At 35.6% G+C, this 17,814-nt stretch overlaps 1 protein-coding gene across 1 annotated transcript; it reads right to left on the reverse strand.

Moving 5' to 3' along the window:
- Positions 1 to 1,136: 1,136 nt before the first annotated feature.
- On the reverse strand, positions 1,137 to 17,256 carry LOC118746520 (protein spaetzle 5-like). Its single transcript, XM_036480367.1, has 7 exons — positions 17,170 to 17,256; positions 14,224 to 14,375; positions 5,248 to 5,577; positions 4,722 to 4,973; positions 4,458 to 4,654; positions 4,325 to 4,391; positions 1,137 to 1,644 (listed from the first exon to the last, which is right to left on the reverse strand). Exons 1-7 carry the CDS (start codon positions 17,254 to 17,256, stop codon positions 1,476 to 1,478), a joined length of 1,254 nt encoding a protein of 417 aa, XP_036336260.1. The 3' UTR covers positions 1,137 to 1,475.
- Positions 17,257 to 17,814: the final 558 nt, after the last annotated feature.

Below are 17,814 nucleotides of genomic sequence, written 5' to 3' on the forward strand. Positions count from 1 at the left end.
TTTTTCTATACCATTACTTATTGAAAATGTTTTCGTGTATACTTTTATATCTATGTATATGTAAGTAAAAAATTGTAGCTACCATTTTTAGTCACAAGGAGAGTGACCGAAGCGCATCATAAGCGAAGTTGATTCCTCGTTTGATGTAATTCAGAAAAATTGTTTATTGCTATATTGAATATTTAAAATATGAAATGTATATGGTTGGAATGTGTCGCAACTCTGCATATACAAACAGTTTGAATACCGGAGTATAACATTATCCAAACATTGCATTGATACGTTTTGGAAGTTAGCCTGTATTTTAACACATTCTACCTAAATCTGTAAAAAACGCATTTTCGAAAAAGTGTTGGTTAGGGCCTTGGTCAATTAAGGTTATGATATGCATGTACATATGTATATGCATAGCTACCCTGCGCGAAATGTATCTAACTATAAGTTAACTTGAAGTTGATTAGGAAGGAACTAAATGCCACTATTATCTGTATATTTTCTTTTAGGCAAGCTAACTATATTTCTATGGCGATGGGCACGAAATAGTCCTATTCACTTATATTTTAAAAATTTCCCAGTTAGTTTTTCTAGGAAGTCAAGTTAGAAAGCTCTGATCCCACCGGGGATTTCTAATCTGATAGGCTGATGATCCGAGAGCGATGCTTCGGCCGAGACTTTCCAATTCCTTATTAATCCAGAAATAGATCTGCTGCAGAGATTAATAGCCCATTTCTACCAAACGCTTAACTGCACTTAAGAGCCCAGATAAGTTACATTAGTTTTAACGAGAGGTGATCGGCAAGGTTTATTTATTCAGCCCTATCGCCAATTCCATGTGAATAAATCGTTTCCATAATTTACATGCAAAACAAAAATAAATTGAAAAAAAAATTGTTTTGCTTTATAATTTTTGGGAATATTTTTTCATGTGAAATTCGCGATAGGGCCGATTAATTTCTGCTTTTTTCCTTTCGTCTGCTTGTACTTAACATGCAATTACTCCCTTCGAGTTGTAATCTGCTTTTTCCAATAGGCATAAACTGCAGTTAAGACTTGATGGAAAGTATAGAAGTAGTATGTAAATTTTATATATTATATTTGTACATTTCCTGAAAAGCGTCAACCAAGAACGTTGGTTTTTAATAATTTTATAATTTACGGTCTTGTCCATTTTCCTCCATATAAAAACCATTTCGAGCACACATGTGTTTGTTATATGACATATATACTCATTATTTCGCTTTGCGATAAGATTTTGCAAATTTTTTTAATAAAAAACATTTTATGCTACATGCATATGTAGTGTGGATTTTTCATACATCTGGTTTTGCTTATAAATTCAATATAAATTACTTTAAAGTCTCGATAACAATGAGTTAAATGAATGCAAATAAATTTACGCTTTAAATACATTGCTTTTTACCGTTCCGCCGCCAGTCAACCGCTAACCACCCGCTGCATCCATCGACACACTTCGCTCAATTTGCAGCTATCGTGCAAACGCAACAGCTCGGAAACCAAAATGAGTCTGTGTATAGATTCTGACCGTTGGCCTGCAGTGCAATAAGCCGTTTCTGCACGTATTTCTGTTCGCATCTGGAGTTATAACCATTGGGCAATTGGCACAGATTCGAGCAGGTGTTTGAGCTGTAAAAGCGAATGAGAAAAGAAAGTAAAGACGGTCAAAAAAATATTAATACACTTTAAATGAGCAGTAAAGGGCGAACGAGTAAAATAAGAAAATAAGAAGACTGCTTGCATTCCCAGCAAAAAAAAATGGGATTACCACAGAAATTAAAACGGAATTGAATTAACATTTTGGCTTCAAGAAAGCATTATTTCAACATGGGCATGTCATTGGCCGTAAGGCCTTACCGGCAGCATTACCTTCGAGCTGAGGGAGAACACCTTACAATACGGATTGAAGAAAAACGAATTGATACCGCCTTATAAAGAAGCGAATGCAGAATGCATGGCTAAACAGATTCCAGAGAAGCGAATAAAGAATGCCTTACAGCGAACTTAAGTAAATTTAAATACGCTCGTTTGTACATCTGGCTATATATACATATATATAAGTAATCAGACGAATAGCGAGGTATGTGGTCTGCTATTATGCAGTTATGGGGATTATAAACAGTTTGTTTATGTCGGAAATCCTCGTCAGGAGTACTCCAAATGGCATTGATATTCGACGCGACAGGTTTTTGGGAATAAAGTCATTGCTAGCTGGTTAATTACAGACCAGTACTCCCTCGGCAGCCTCATTCAGCTCATTCACTATGTCATGTGCTAAATCTTTGTTATCGCTGGAACTAGAGATACCAGTTGGTACAAATTCTTCAGAGCTTCCTCCAGAAAAGTCTTCTAAGTCGCTAGCACTATCAGCTTCATCTTTCAGAATTTATCGAATATGTATATTCAGGATCTATTTTCTGGAAAAACTAACAGTTTTCTATCCAAACGGGGAGTCACATTATTTACTACTCAACGGACTACTGGTACATATGTGTACCACCATACCCGACGAATTGTACATTTAGATACCATTAACTAAAATTAGCATAAAAACAATATTTTTTAATATCCTGCCACAATTGTAAATATTCGTAAAAACTTTAATTCTGCTTTGCTGTAAATATTTTCGGCACTTCAAAACTAAATATAAAGTAAAAACCAACCACGCACTTCATTTTGGCTACGACGCAACTCACAAATAACAGTGTTGTGAACATAAAAATAAACAAAAATTTAACGGAACCTTACAGAATGCATTCAGGAAAGCTTACAGACGATAAGGTACATTTCTCAACCAATGCACATTAAATTTTTATCTCTTAAGGATGTTTAAACTTTAAGTGGTACACATATGTATCATACGGGTCGAAAGGGTTAAGTGTGTTTTATATACATATTGTATAAATAAATATATTAGGGCTATTCGCGATTCGGTGCATAAGAGCTGACAAATTTATGCAATTGCAGAAATATGCCATGGATTGTGAGCGACCTTTATTAAACTGTCATGGCAAAGCTTTTGCAAAACAATTTTTGTGCATCAGCTTTGGTTTTGTTTATGAATGCAATGCATAGCATTTTTATGCTATGGATTTTCGGTATTGCAAATTTGCCAAGCCATGACAAATGCATATGCGTGTATTTTGTTTGTGTATTGCAAATAATTTGCAATACAAATTTGCAATGCAATGATGCTAGGCCATTTGCACCGGATCGCGAATAGCCCTATTGTACAGAAACGAATACTATTTTACCCGTAAACTACTATTTTTTGGGAAAATTTGGAAAGAGCAAGAATATTTACAACATATATGCTAAGGGAGCTGAGCTGTGTGAACAAGACAATTGCCAGATCATCAAACCTTTTATTAAGGAATCATGGTTATGGATGAAACGATACCATGCAGGTAGCGATACTTTTACTTGGAAGTTGTATCGATACCTGAAAAATATCGGCTTTAAAGTATCGATTCATTTGGCTATGAAGGTATTCCGTTTGACCTAAGTAAGTTAAGCTTTATTTTTTATGTCATAAATTAACGATTATCTGGTTTGACCGACCATAGAGTGGTGTTGTCTAGACATTTTTATCGAGAATGAGTTCAGCTCAATAAAAAAATCCCAAATAACCACGTTCTATAACTGTCAAAATAACTAAGTATTTACAAATGTACAAATCGTGCAATCCCTGCTTAAGATCTTTCTTTGTAATCAACTCTTTGTGGGGCTCTTTTTCTTCTTTGTTTCTTTTCATCAATGACAGAGGTGGACTTACTGCCTTTATTTTTTTCCGTTTAATGTGTAAAAAAAATAAACTGTAAAAAACCGAAAGTTGAAATTTTTTCTAAAAAAAAAAGATTTGTCAAAATGGACCAAGGGTTCAATTCCCGTTCTGCGTTATCGTGAATAGAAGAGTCAAAAATTCATATCGCAATAAGTGCGGTGTGAAAATGTTATTGTTACAGTTCACAATTGCTGTCCCATTTCCAGCTAGATCGCGCAAGTTCTGAACAAGTTTGATTTTCCGCAGGGTTAGTATCTTTAGATATATACACATACATGCATACATACATACATTTGCATTGCCTTCGCCATATGCATATAGTACGTATATGAAATTGGATTTACTTGCAAATGTTTCTGGACACAAATATATTCAGTTTAAAAACTATTCCCATTTCCGCTTTAATGCTTTTAGTACATACACAAACCATTCGTTCAATATTTCATTCATTTCTCTCTGTCTCATGCAAATGTGCCACCTTGTGTTTATAGTATTTATTATGGCTTTATTATATAGTAAACTTACGCGCATAATTCTGCCTTCACCATTTGACGCGCTGTGCTTGGCTCATTTACCACAAACATCCAGTTCCCTAAAATGTTACCAAATTATTGCTACAATGAAATTGTTGAAATTGCCGCACTGTTTGGAAACCCACCTTTATTATTGAGGGCCGCTTGAGGTGTAATAAATTGTGAGGTGGTTTTACAGAGCGTTTCCCTACCGGGGCTTTGTCGTTTAGTTCGCGTTTTGGCGCCTTTGTCGGCACCGACGATGTCCAAGAGATCCATATTGAGTGAAACGTCGCGAGACAGTTTCGATGAGGATGAACTAGTTTGAGATGATGAAGTAATGCTAAAGTAGATTATTATAAAAAGTTATAAACTCAACAAGAAATTGTTTATTGCATAGATGATTCTACCTGCGTTTCGTACGGTTAACGGTGTCTGGTACCCCTTCTAGTTCGAATGATGACAACGCTGCGGTAAAATTCCCGCCCACTTCTACGCCCACCATACCGTCAACGTTGCGTGAAATGCGTTTTAGCCAAAACGCTGGGCTATTTGACGAAACTTTGTTCGCGCTGCCGGGCGCTCCGCTGCTGCTGCCTAGATTAAAGCTGTTCACTTGATTTTTATTGAGCCGTTGGCCAGCGGAAGTGTAAAACAGAAATCTGCAAAGATTTATATATACATATGTATAGGAAATCATAGTCGAGTTTAGAATTAGGGAATGGGATACCAGCAGCCGGATTCCAACATTTGCTATCGCTTATTTTGATCGGTAAAAATCTCCAAAATAATAGCAGGAGGCGCCCCTTACAACGAGCAATATCTAGTTGCATGCTCGCCACACTGCCATGTTGTATACTTTTAGGTCCTACTGCTTTTCATTTAGAGAATTTTAGCGACGAAAATTTAGCGAGCGATTGTCAGAATCAAACTTACGTAGGAGTTTCTGTAGTTTGCGATTTTGTTATGATGAATGTATTTTCAGTATTGCTGGAAGCACCTGCTCCGGCTCTGCCAGTATTTCGCCCACTATTCGCACCACTACCACCTGGAGTACCGTACTTGTATCCATTAAAGTCCTCACCGCTACCAAGTCCTGCATTGCCGCCGCCATTATACGGTCGATGACTTGAGAAGATAAAAGCTGGATCGTAGAAGACGGGCGTTTCGTGCCACGTCAGTGCCGTGAATTCATCCCAAGACTCATCGATGAGCAAGTTTTTGGCCTCATAACCCCATTTGTGAACGAGATGTTTGATGAGGTAACTGTGAGTTAAAGGATTCAAGAATAAGGAAAAATTATTTGGTGTAAGTATGCATGTAAATGCAGGATACATATGTAGTTTGTAATCGCATTTATGTAGATACATATATTTATGAAATACGCACATAAATATTTTGCTAAGTGGTTGGTCGCGTTTCTTTTCCTAATTGTGGCGTGAGTCTTGTTGTTAAAGCACAAATAGAGTGACCTAAAGTTTCAAATTCCTACGAACGGCAAATGCTTTTTAAAAGCTTTTTCTTGGCAAAAGTATAATCGAACCTGTGCCCTGTACAGTGGAAGTGCGCATCACTAAACACTTGGCCACTTCGTCCACTATTTCCACTCTCTCTGCTCTCGTACTCATGGTTACATTGCAAGGTGATTCCACTTGTATGGAGTAGCACTCAAAAATCGAATGAATGAGACTTCGAAATGAAACTTGGTACACTTGCTACACTTTGTCGTGGCTAGGGTGACAATAAAAGTAGGCGATGTAGGATCGAAAATGCGTCTGCCTTCAATATAACGGTAATTTAGGCAAAAAGCCATATTTAAGTAACTACTAGTGCTAACTGTCTTACAACAAAAATGTTCTATGGATGCCACTATCTAATTCCTATGTGGATTTGCTCGGTGATTCCGAAAATCGAGATATTTTTTTCTATGGAAAACTTCGAGATATTTGCAAATTAGCGTTATTCTGCTTTAAAAAATAGTGGTTTCACTTAATCACGTATATCTCAGGAACCAATTGAATAATCGTAATACAAGATACTCCTCCATTTATACAGCTAGGGATATGAAATTTCGCAATTGAAAATAAGAAAGATCGGGTCACTATAACATATAGCTCCCATACAACTGATTGTTCAAATACAAGATTGTGCGATATAACTCCTTTGTTTAGGCAGCTAAGCACATTAAACTGTGTTACCGCTTTACGTACCGATCCCACACAACAGTGAAAATCACTTAGATTGGTGCTTTATAATGTATATCTTCCATACCTCTGATTTCTTAGATATGATTTTTTTATATACATTTGTAACTCCTCTATATATGTATGCTGTGGATATAAAAACTTTGTCTAGCTCCCAAACGACTAATTTCAAATGCAGTAATCTGTTAAGGGATGTTGCGAATGTGGAATTTCAGACATCGGCGGATGCGAATGCGGATGCGGCTGTTTAAGCGCTAACATCCGCGGATGCGGATGCGAATGCGGATGTCAAGTATTTTTATACCCGAGCGCATTTGTGCACAAGGGTATTATAAATTTTTTTCATATAACGGTTGTTTGTAACAGGCAAAACGAATCGAGATAGATATAGACAAATATATACATAAATGATCAGAATGAAAAGAGAAATCGTTTAAGCGGTGACTGTCTGTCCGTCCGTCTGTGCACACGATAACTCGAGTACAAATTGAAATATCTTAACGAAACTTGGTATGTGTACTTCTTTTGAACGTTGGACGGATGGTATTGAAAATGAGCAAAATCGGAAGATAACCACGCCCACCTCCCATATAAAGGTAGTTTTGAGAAATACGAAAACTGCGATATTTTAGTAACTACTGGAGCTTATTCACTCAAATAAGAGTATTATAATTTTCTGGAAAATGTGTATATCTTGGTAACCGCTCGATCAATGTGAACCAAATTGGCATATTTTCTCGATAAAGAGGAATAAACTCCACTCAGTTTTCCGGTGTAATAAAAATTAGTAAATTCGTTACCATTTGGTCCATTTTTTGGTCCTAAAAATAATTTGGAAATGGCAACCGTGGTTGGCATCTGTTTATAAATTAAAATTCAATGTTGGCGTTTTAACGCTATACGGGTTCACTAGTAATTACTAATGTAATCAGCATTTAACAACATAAAATTCAATTCTTAAACTACTACAGGGAATCAAGCATATGGAATTTGAAAAAAAGTATCAAAATGAGTCTATGCGCAGGCTTTTAGAAAAACATCTTATTTACCGACGAGAGTAAATTTCTAATATTTTGAATAAAAAAGCCTCTAAAAATATTGCGAGCAAAGAATGAAGATTTTCTCGAAATTTGTACAATCACCGTCAAACACGGCGGGGGCTCGATTATGGGCTGAGTCTATATGGCTGCATCTTTAGTCGGTAACCTAGTCTTCATTGAGTCTATGTACAATGAATAAAATAGATTATTTAAAAATTTTGAGGAAAAATTGTGTCTAGAAACAGGATCTATCAACAAAACAATGATCCCAAGCATAGGTCCAACACTTTTAAAGAATGGGTTTTGCACTGAACAGCTAGGGCTCGTGAACACCCACCTATGGAGCATCTGTGACCTTGGCCGAAAAATAAGGTAGAAGCCCATTTCCAACAAGGAATAAAAGGGAGCTAATTGAAATATGGGGCCAAATCTCTTTAGATATAAGAAAAGATCTTGTGTAATCAATGCCTAGAAGATTGAATGAGCTGCTAAAGTCAAATGGTATACAAACCAAATACTAAAAGTTAATACGCAATTAGTTTACGTACCCAATTTTTTAATGAAATTAGGGCTGGTTTTACAATGTCTGGTTAAACATCGTTATCAACGTTATCGACTCCATAACATATAACAGGGAACCGATAACGTCGATAAAGATGTTTAACCTGTAGTTAGTGTTAACCAGACATTGAAAAACTGGCCCTTAATCAGTTTAAATTTTCAAGACGCCTAAAATCATTAATATTTAAAATTAAGTAAATTATTTATGACTATGTTTTACTCTAGTTTACTCTTTGTACAGAGTTAGGGCCGATTTCTTGACTGCCTTTGATTGCGCGTCAAATTTGTCGCTCCCATGCAGTCGATAACGTCAATAACAATTTTTAACGGCAAGATAAATTTAACAGACAGTCGAGAAAATGGCCCTTATATATTTAGGGTCATGTGCTTAAAGCCTGGTAGACACTAATCTCAGGTTAAACATCGTCATCGACGTTACCGACACCTATGTATGGAGTGGAAAACGTCGATAATGATGTTAACCGGAGATTAGGATTAGTGTCAACCAGGCTTTGAGAAAATGGCCCTTATTATATAAACCTAATCATTTTTATTAAAAACTAGTTTTTATCTGCGGGTTTCAACCCACGTCTTTATACAAATATAAAACAAAAACTTATGTAAAGATGTATTTTATTTCTGCTCTAATTTTACTATAGGATAATACTGAAGGACAGTTGTATAGCTTGGGTGTTATGTAATGAAATGTAATAATAACTTTTTGGCATAGCAGTCGTTTTTATTTAAATTAAAATATCTCCAATAAATAATATATCGTCGTTTGAAGTACAAACCCGCTTATCAACAAAATGCAAAACCGCGTATGTGAGGTTGCATAAATTATTTTCTAGATAGTAAAAATACTCATATTTCAAAATGGTTATCTTTTTTTTATAACGCAATCGCATTTCTGGCAAGTATATTTCAGGACGAATGGATAAGAATTGAGCCAAGAGCTTGTGTGTGCAAATCCAATTTTTGGCAGCAAATGTCAGTTACGCGGAATAACTGGAAAGCACACAAAACCACGTTTTTCGAAAAAATCTCGAAAATGCTTCTTTGAAAAAAAGTGATGGCTTTGCTTTCGTGTTTAGCGAACCAAAATCACTTACAAAACATCCTGTTCACGCACGTATCCGAAACAACAACAGCAAAAGGAAAACCGGTCACCGAAAATTATTCCAGTCCGCACATAATATGGTTTTGTTGTTGTTCCACCCACGCGCGAGCTTAAGTACTATTTTTCTGACCAATATTTCAGGTGTTGTTATGGTTTTTACATTATATGTATGTATGTTTTGTTGTATTATGTAAAAACAATAGCAACACCTGAAACATTGGTCAGAAAAATAGTACCTAAGGTCGTGTTTTTTAAGGAGATTCACAAATGTTAAGTGTTGAAAAATTAGTGAAAGTGGTGAACAAAATCATTGTTTTAGTGACGATTCCATTGCCGACCGTGATTTTATTGCTGATGAAGATATTTCTGAATATTCAAATAACAGTCCCACAACAAGCGCAGGGGATTTCGAATTTGATGGAGAATTAACTGGAGTAAATAAAGTTCTTTTTAGGGAAGGCTTTTTTAATTTATAGAAAAGGTAAATTCTTAATAAATTTTCTCCCTTCAATGAGGTGTGGATGCCGTGGGAGGGTTTGGGGCTCAAAACCGCTCCCACAGACATATTTTGTTCGATCTTAAAAAATTCGAAAAAAATTATATTTGAGCAAACAAAACGCCATTTGAAAGAAGAAGACTTGTACATAAAGATGCCAGCCTATTATTTTGGTGAAAGAAAACATCTGCAAGGCTACCTAACCTGAAATATGGGCAAAAACGGTGTTTTTTGCACTTTTAGGTTAGGATATCTCGAAAACCAGAACAATAGATAGAACAATTCTGAGGCCAGATTTGGATTCAGCGCCTCATAAACCTTCGGAAATATATAGTCTGGTTTCTGGGTCTAAATGTTGGTTAAATTTTGTCGGCCTGTGTTATTTTCGGGAGAAAATGTCCCCAGCAGGTGTTCAATAACTAGACTATTAGCCGTCAGCTACGCGGATTTCATAAAAAGTTTATCGGGTGCCCTAGCAAAAGGGGAGTATGTCTGTACAACAGCGGATATTTGGTCAGGTGGAAACAGGTTACTTTTCGGGATGGCATGCCATTGGCTAGACACCGAAAACTTCTCGAGAAAGTCTGCAGCTTTAGCTTGTCGGCGGTTTAAAGGTACCTATTCTTTCGACCGGATAACTGAACTTATTAACAATATAAACAGGCAGTTTAGCATACTAGCCAGACAAATTGTTTATACGATAACGGACAACGGATCAAACTTCGTAAAAGCATTTAAAGAATTCGGAATTTATCTTGGTAAGTAAAAACGCCAAAACGTACAGTCCCGCCAAAATCGGTACGAATGGTCACCGTAAGTATGGGTATCAAATTAAAGAGGAAATTCTGTAGAATTTAACCAGATTCAATTTTTTTGGTACATAAGAACTAGTAAGTATTGAAAATATACTTTTAAAATTTGATGCTTGCATTTTCGCAATATTTGCTTTTGAAAAAATTTTACGTTAGGGACTTATATAAGCTGGATAACATCCTCGAACTTCGTCTTTCAGTTTAAAAAATCACCTATTCGTCCTTATGAATCCAAAAAATTAAATTTTTTAACTTCTAAAACATCCCCTCTTTCATTTGATACCCATATTTTTATTCTACATTACATTGAATTTTTGAAATAATTTTTGGATTTAATCATATCTTTGAAATTACAAAGTCCTTTAAAATAAATTCTGACGCCGGAGATAAAAAATAAAAACGCCACTTTAAATAAAAAAGTAGGTTTCACACCCATTTATTTAATATTTATTTTATGGTAGGAGAGATAAGAGCAACTTTTTCGATTTAAGTTGTTGAAAAGTAATGAATATCTAAATCTGGTGCCTAATCCGATAATCGGGGATAACCACATCCCGAAAATTCCGAGATCGTAAAAATCGGAAAAATTAACATCCCTAATACACTGACTACATATACAAAATATTGCTGTAAAAGGCAAAAATAAGGTGTAGCGTTAAACTTGCTCCGTAAACGCTGAAAACTGGCTCTGTAAACTTCATTCAAAACACAGCGCCAAACGCTAGTCAGCTCTTCAAGATCTCATTCAAGTCACGTGCCATCAGAAATGTAGGGAACGGTAAAAGGGTGCGAGACTAACAAACGAAAACAATAAAAATTAAATAAATCACGATGCAGACAATCCATCAGTTCATTGTTTTGTGACCGGCAGACGGTCCGGTCCGTCTAACTTTTGGTGATTGGGACAAGAAAACAGGTATTTTCTGAAGATATGTGTATATATGTATGTATGTATGCGCGTACGTACTTTTGTATATTTACATATCTAAACGGAAAAAAGCCAAAAAGGTAACTGTTGTGTAACTGGCATTCCGTCATACCACCGCACAAACAAATTTCATATCTACGCAAATACATACATAGACTGTCTTAACCAAAAAATTGTTTGATGCTTTCCTAACCATATCGTCACCTAAAACACAAAAAGACGTAGCCAACAAAATTTTATTTTTGCATAAAACGATGTGGAGTGGGGCCTTGTAATTCGATGAAATGTATCATAATCAATTAATTAGAAAATTTTGGATTTTTTTTTTGTTAAGGCCTTTGCATATCATTTGACGACATACATATACTAAAATTTGTTCAGTATCATGCTTCATTCGATGATGTCTGGTCAGCAGGCCTGAATGGTAATAGTTTTAACGGACATCGTATATTTAGTTAATACTCAGGCGTGAATATCCGAATTAATATTCCTTCGAAAATTCAGAGTACAGGTGCGGAAATTTCAGGCCTTCTATTAGGGACGAAATATTCAGGACCGTTTATCAAAAAGTAAAATTCGCTCCGTATAAGATATTATTGTTAACTAAACAAGAGATCATACACAATTTCACTATTTTTTAATCGTTTATTTAATAAAATTGAAATATTAATACCTATTGAAAAATATAGAAATTTGAATGTAAAATCTAAAAAAATTTTATGGTATTTTATGAGGCATCTAACAATTCGAGGAACGGAAAAGTTTCCATCGTTCAGTCGAGTCGTCTTGGTCATTAAGTTCAACCACAAAGCAAATGTATAGAGGACGCATCTCGAATGTAGACGCACAAATTTACAACAATAACATCATTTGGACATTAGAGGCCAGTTTTTTATAGCAGGGCTGTGGGTTAAACTTAGTTTATATGCTCAAGCTAGCTAGCTAGAGAGGTTTAAACTAAGAGTAGCTAATCAAGTGTCAGCCAGATGTTATATATGTATGAAGGTAGTTTACGTGATCTAAGTTGAAACTTGCAATGAAAAACTGGCGCTAAGGAGCACCGCGGCGAAAATCCAGCTACTTTGGCAACACCACCTTGTGTGAATTCGCCTTGGAAAAAAACTAACAAATATTTATTAGTATGTAATGCGTCGCTTTTATGTTATTTATGATGTGGTTCTACCTGTCTGATTCTTTAGAAAGCACAAGCCATCAATATATCGATAGTATCGTCGATATTTCCCATCTCTCATCACTAAAGTAAGTCTAAAGTGGTTTTGCTAGAAGATTAATACATTTTATTGGCCTTTTGTTAATTAGCTAATTCTAATTTGCCAACCCAATAAAAATTTATTGGCGTTCGAATGAAAATGAAAGCAAAAAAGTTAAGAATTTATCTTACCTATATGCCACACTAACAAAAGAGTTTAGTAATATCAACTATAGTATACATATATGTACATATATATATTTCTGTCAACATTAATTGGTTACAGTTACATGATTTGGTTATGGATAGTTATCAAGTCTTGTATTGAGAGAAATATGTATGTATGTATATTAGTTGAATCTTTTCTCAGTGCACTATTTGTTATAAGGGAAAATGAAAAAAGCAATAGAGTCTAAGCGGTAGAAGTTATAGCTACTATTTCGGAAAGCACCACGTCTGCTCATCACACTTCTTTTTCTTTTAGGCGCATCAATATTACATAGTTACATCCCGAGCTAATAAAAGGGAGGTAAAAACTGCAGTTTCTTGCAGCCAAAAAATTTATAATACTGAAACCGAGAATTTTATCACGCCAACCAAATTTTGTGCTGCTGTTTGCTCCACAACAGGCTAAATCTAACTGGAAAACGACTAAAATGGCAACACTGCAGAGAACCATCGAGTTTTAACAACCGCTGGTCAGCAGCAAGGCCGAGGTGATTCGCTAAATTGTTAGCGATATGTTACTTCAGCTTAAGCACGACTATTTGGAGTGGCAATTCATCTACGATAGAAAACATCGAGAACAATCGAGATATTTGAACAATCGAGACAATCGACTAAAAAATCTCGGACTCGCCCATCACTAGTGGGGGGTGAGCAAATTATGTGACAATGACTTTAATCCTTTCCCTCTCTAAACTCAGCCGGTTTTTTTATCAACTGTCACCCATGACTTTTCTACCTGCCTCCATATAGTCGAAACACTGTGCGACGATCCGGTGAAAATATCCTTAGACTCCGCACCCATGGGTGGTTAACGAAAACAAGGGTGCCCCCGTACATAATGGAAGAAACTGTCCGCACTTATGATGAACAATTGGCACAACTCCGCAAAGGAGGGAGGCAACTGGCGAAGATTTTTGGTCTCGGCCTAAACCGATAAGCGGTTGTACTTCCAAATAATATTTAAGAAGAATAATAATCGCAAATACATACCAAAGCTGGTTAAAACTATCTCAAGGATATTAGAGTTCAAATTTCTCAAACGTACTGCACAGTCGCCGGACCTAAACAATATATAAGCATTTTTCGGTGTATCAGAGAGGAGTATTTTCCGGCCAACGCCTTCTCAATAAGTATATACTATTTGAAGGCTTAAAAAATTAGTGTGAAAACATTTCACAATCTCACAGAGATAATTTACTAGCACTATAAGATTCACAGTTATTAAGAATATACATCGTCGTATTTCTTATCGTGTTTTAATCGTTTCATTTTGATTGATGCCCATTGGTGATATTATAGAGCGATTAACTTACGTTGGATAATTGTCCACGTGTTCGCAGTAGGTTCGGCCCGGTCGAGCACAAGATGGCGTTTGTCCCGGCGGTGCTGGTACGAATTGACATGGTGGCGCTCCATATAAGCCGCAAGACGGTACACTGTGCGCAGATGTTGTATAAACTAGTATCTGCAAAGAAAGAATTTGGATCAATTATAATTAGGAAATCTTGACCGAAATTTTTAATGCCCGATAGTAGTGCAAGAACAACATAATTCATGAATATCTTTAAAAGCATCGTAAATAGCAGTTACTCTTTTTCAATAGTTAAACTTGGCCAGACATTTTAAGTGGAAAATAAAAGTCTTTTCCTAATAATAAACAAACCGCATATCCCAATTAAACAAGTTTGGTATCAACTGAAAGAGGATTAAAGAAGCTTTAAAATTGATATGTTTAAGGGAGGGATGTTTAAGGGAGGAAAGCCAGCCATTGAAAAATATATCAATAAAAAATGTTTTTGATTACCATAGAACAGACCTAGGGTCAGGTATATGCATTTATTTTGTATTAATTCATAAAAAAATAAATAGAAGTGTTAACCTTCGTTCGTTATTTCTGTTTCAAAGCTGGTTAAGTCCACTTTCATTTGGCACCAAATTTTTTTTATTTGGATAAGCGGGTTGTTTACTACCTTTTATTTTGGACATAAAAAATATCTGGCCAAGTTTAACTGTTGAAAAAAATAACTGCTATTTACGGTCCCTGTTAAAAAGAGTGTGGGTTGTGATCGATATTTATTTATTTTTATTTCTCTAGACCTAAGGCTGCATATGTACGGGCTATGAGGGGGCTGTCAGGCTTGCCGCAGATGACGCTTCGTTGGAAACAGTAGCGGATTCAGCATTTTATTTGGGGAGGGGTGATTGGAAGCCACGAGCTAGTACTGTTATTTTGTAATTTTTTATATTTATATGCTTAAAATAAAATATTCCTGGGATTATCTACGGAAATGTGTCTAATTTTATAGAAAAGTTATCTCAATTTTCAAAATCTGAAATAGAATCCGGCTATATTTTTAAGTAGTACTTTTACAATCGTTCGTCTTAGAATTGAAATATAAGAAGAAATCATGAAAACATATGGAAAATACTTCTGAATTTCGAAAGATTTCGGGAAAGTTCAGATTTCAATGTAGTGGAAATGTACTATTATGTACAACTGTTAAGAGCCAAAAATTGAAATACTGTAGTTTCAAAAATGTCTTCTTATTACATCATTTCGTAGAATTTCACATACAACTGGAAGTGTGATGAGTATAAAACAAAATTATACGGATTAAATTTTACCAAGATAAATTCTTAAAAGCAGTTCAGTACGATATGCATTTAAATATGGATGATTTTCTAGTATCTAGGTGCCGAGAACTGGAATAATTTTTCTATTCAGATCTTATGAAAAAGGGCAAAGAACGTTTCAAACCAACAGAAGCAATGAAAAAAGCTCCTGCGGTTTTTGTTGAGAGCTTTATTTAAAGCTTAACGAATGAAAAAAAATAGTTATTGTATATCAAAGGAAATAATATATAGGAAAGAAAAATATTATAAGCCCTTTTAACATTATATTCCCGCTCTCCTTTAATGGAGAAGTGACACAAGAGGCATTGCATTTCACCAAAAGTATTTGGAATCGTATGGGCTGTTTAGGACCTTGTACATACATATGATCTTGCATTTCCATATTTCGATGACAATGCAAAGGGTTGCCATTGTAACAAGCTTTAAATTTGCAAATGCAAAGCCAAGACCATTTCCACAATACCCTGAACAGCCCCATAAAGTATTTTTTTATCGAACATTCTACATACATGTGTAAGCGCACACTGTGGCATAAGAAAATTACCAATGCAGCCAACGCATATGATGCTTCGTTGCTGTCTGATAGAGCTGTTAGACTATCGATGGTACTATCGATAGGATCGAATGGTACTATTTTTAACCGACTTCCAAAAGGGGAGGAGGTTATCAGTTCGTCGGAATATTTATTTATTTTTTTTTTTTTATGTATGTTACCGCATAACTTTGCACCACGTCAACCGATTTCGATAATAATAACGGAAAGGTAGTGTCTCAGAGGTGGTCCCATACTAATTTGGTTTAGGTCCGATCATTGAATCATGAAATATATAGATATATATTTTTTTTAAGTCGGTTTTTTTTTGCTAAAAATTACTTGTTGCACTATCGAGTGGCCGTTGGGCGCTAAATAAAAACTGTTTATATTATATGAACTATTTACAATGATTTTATTTTTTTTGAAAATGGGAACTCGGTAACATTGATTTGCATACACATCACTATTTTTTACCTATTGGAGCATTGCGATTTGGCGCATTTTTCAGGTTGTGTCAATAGTAAGACGGGTTTTACACGGTTCAAGTATTGAATTCAAATCCGGAAGAGAGGGGTTAGAAGAAAAGGTAAGTGTAAATATGCATCTGAACCGTCAAGTGGTTCCAAGCTTCAAGCACAGCAATTCACATTTTCGTTGTTTCCCACTTAAAGAGCCAAAAACTTGAATGCAACAAAATTGAAGCGTGTAAAAGCAAAAAGAAAACACAAAAGAGTATGTACAAAAATTGCTTTCAAATACTTGAATCATGTCAACTGAGTGTAATTAAATTTGCAAAAACTAGTTGGAATACGATTTATTTTGGAATGAATTTCCGTCATCCCTTGTCAAGTTTGGTTTGCAGACAAACCGGTTTCGGCATTGTGCCATCTTCAGTGTCATTTTTCGTTCTGTCTGGTTCGAGTTTTTGTCCTTAATTTATGTTCATTTATCTTAGGTAATGTGATTTTCGTCGATGATTAATTATTAGAAATGCCATGGTGTCCTTTTTTATTTCAGAAGCAGGTAATAGGTTGGTAGGTTCGCTGTCTCGATATTAACATCCGTTATGTTGTATCTGTATGGTTTTTGCCTGCAGGTAGGTAAAAGTCGGTGATTTTTGTCCTGGTGGTACTTTGTGGTGTGTTCGGAGTGTCCATGCCTGTTGTTTTGTTGTCATTTTTCTTTTTCTCGTCGAATGTTTTTAGTTTGTATATTTCCATATTTTCTAGTACGTTTAGTCGTTGGCATTTATGTTGTACATGCAGTAGTTTCGCTGACTTTCTTATTTGCGTTGGTGAACATTTGTTGTTAAACATGTGGTTAGCAAAATTTGACTCTGGTATTGCACTCGGTTTCTGTGTCTTTTTGTCATAGTCCCTTATATGTTCGCGAAATCTTGTTTTTATTTTCCGTCCTGTTTGACCTATATAACTATGCTGGCATTTGCAAGTTAGTGTATACACTCCTTGTTTATGCAATGGGTCTCCTCGATTTGTGGTGTTCCGTAGTATCCGTCCTACGTTGTTATTTGTTCTGAATGATGTTGGAATACCTTTATGGAACCATACTACGGTGTTAGTGATTTTGCTTCGATGGAAGAAACTATTGATATGAGCCGGGGTTGGTGAAATTTTGGGGATTCTTGTATTTCTTTTTGATAATTTGAATTGATAAATAATCATGTAGAAGTTGGGGTACGGTTCGGTTATTTGTATAATGATTTGGGTTCTTGGAG

The sequence above is a fragment of the Rhagoletis pomonella genome, unplaced genomic scaffold, assembly GCF_013731165.1.
Source record: "Rhagoletis pomonella isolate Grant_MI unplaced genomic scaffold, Rhpom_1.0 Rhpom_scaffold_00010, whole genome shotgun sequence".
Taxonomy (NCBI): domain Eukaryota; kingdom Metazoa; phylum Arthropoda; class Insecta; order Diptera; family Tephritidae; genus Rhagoletis; species Rhagoletis pomonella.

Excerpts from the sequence above, each read along its gene's own strand:
- LOC118746520 (XM_036480367.1), bottom strand. The coding sequence starts at position 17,256 with ATGACAACAAAACAACAGGCATGGACACTCCGAACACACCACAAAGTA. Across the intron at positions 14,376-17,169 it reads CGACTTTTACCTACCTGCAG|ATACTAGTTTATACAACATC; the intron begins GCAAAAACCATA and ends CTTTCTTTGCAG. Across the intron at positions 4,392-4,457 it reads AGCGGCCCTCAATAATAAAG|GGAACTGGATGTTTGTGGTA; the intron begins GTGGGTTTCCAA and ends GTAACATTTTAG.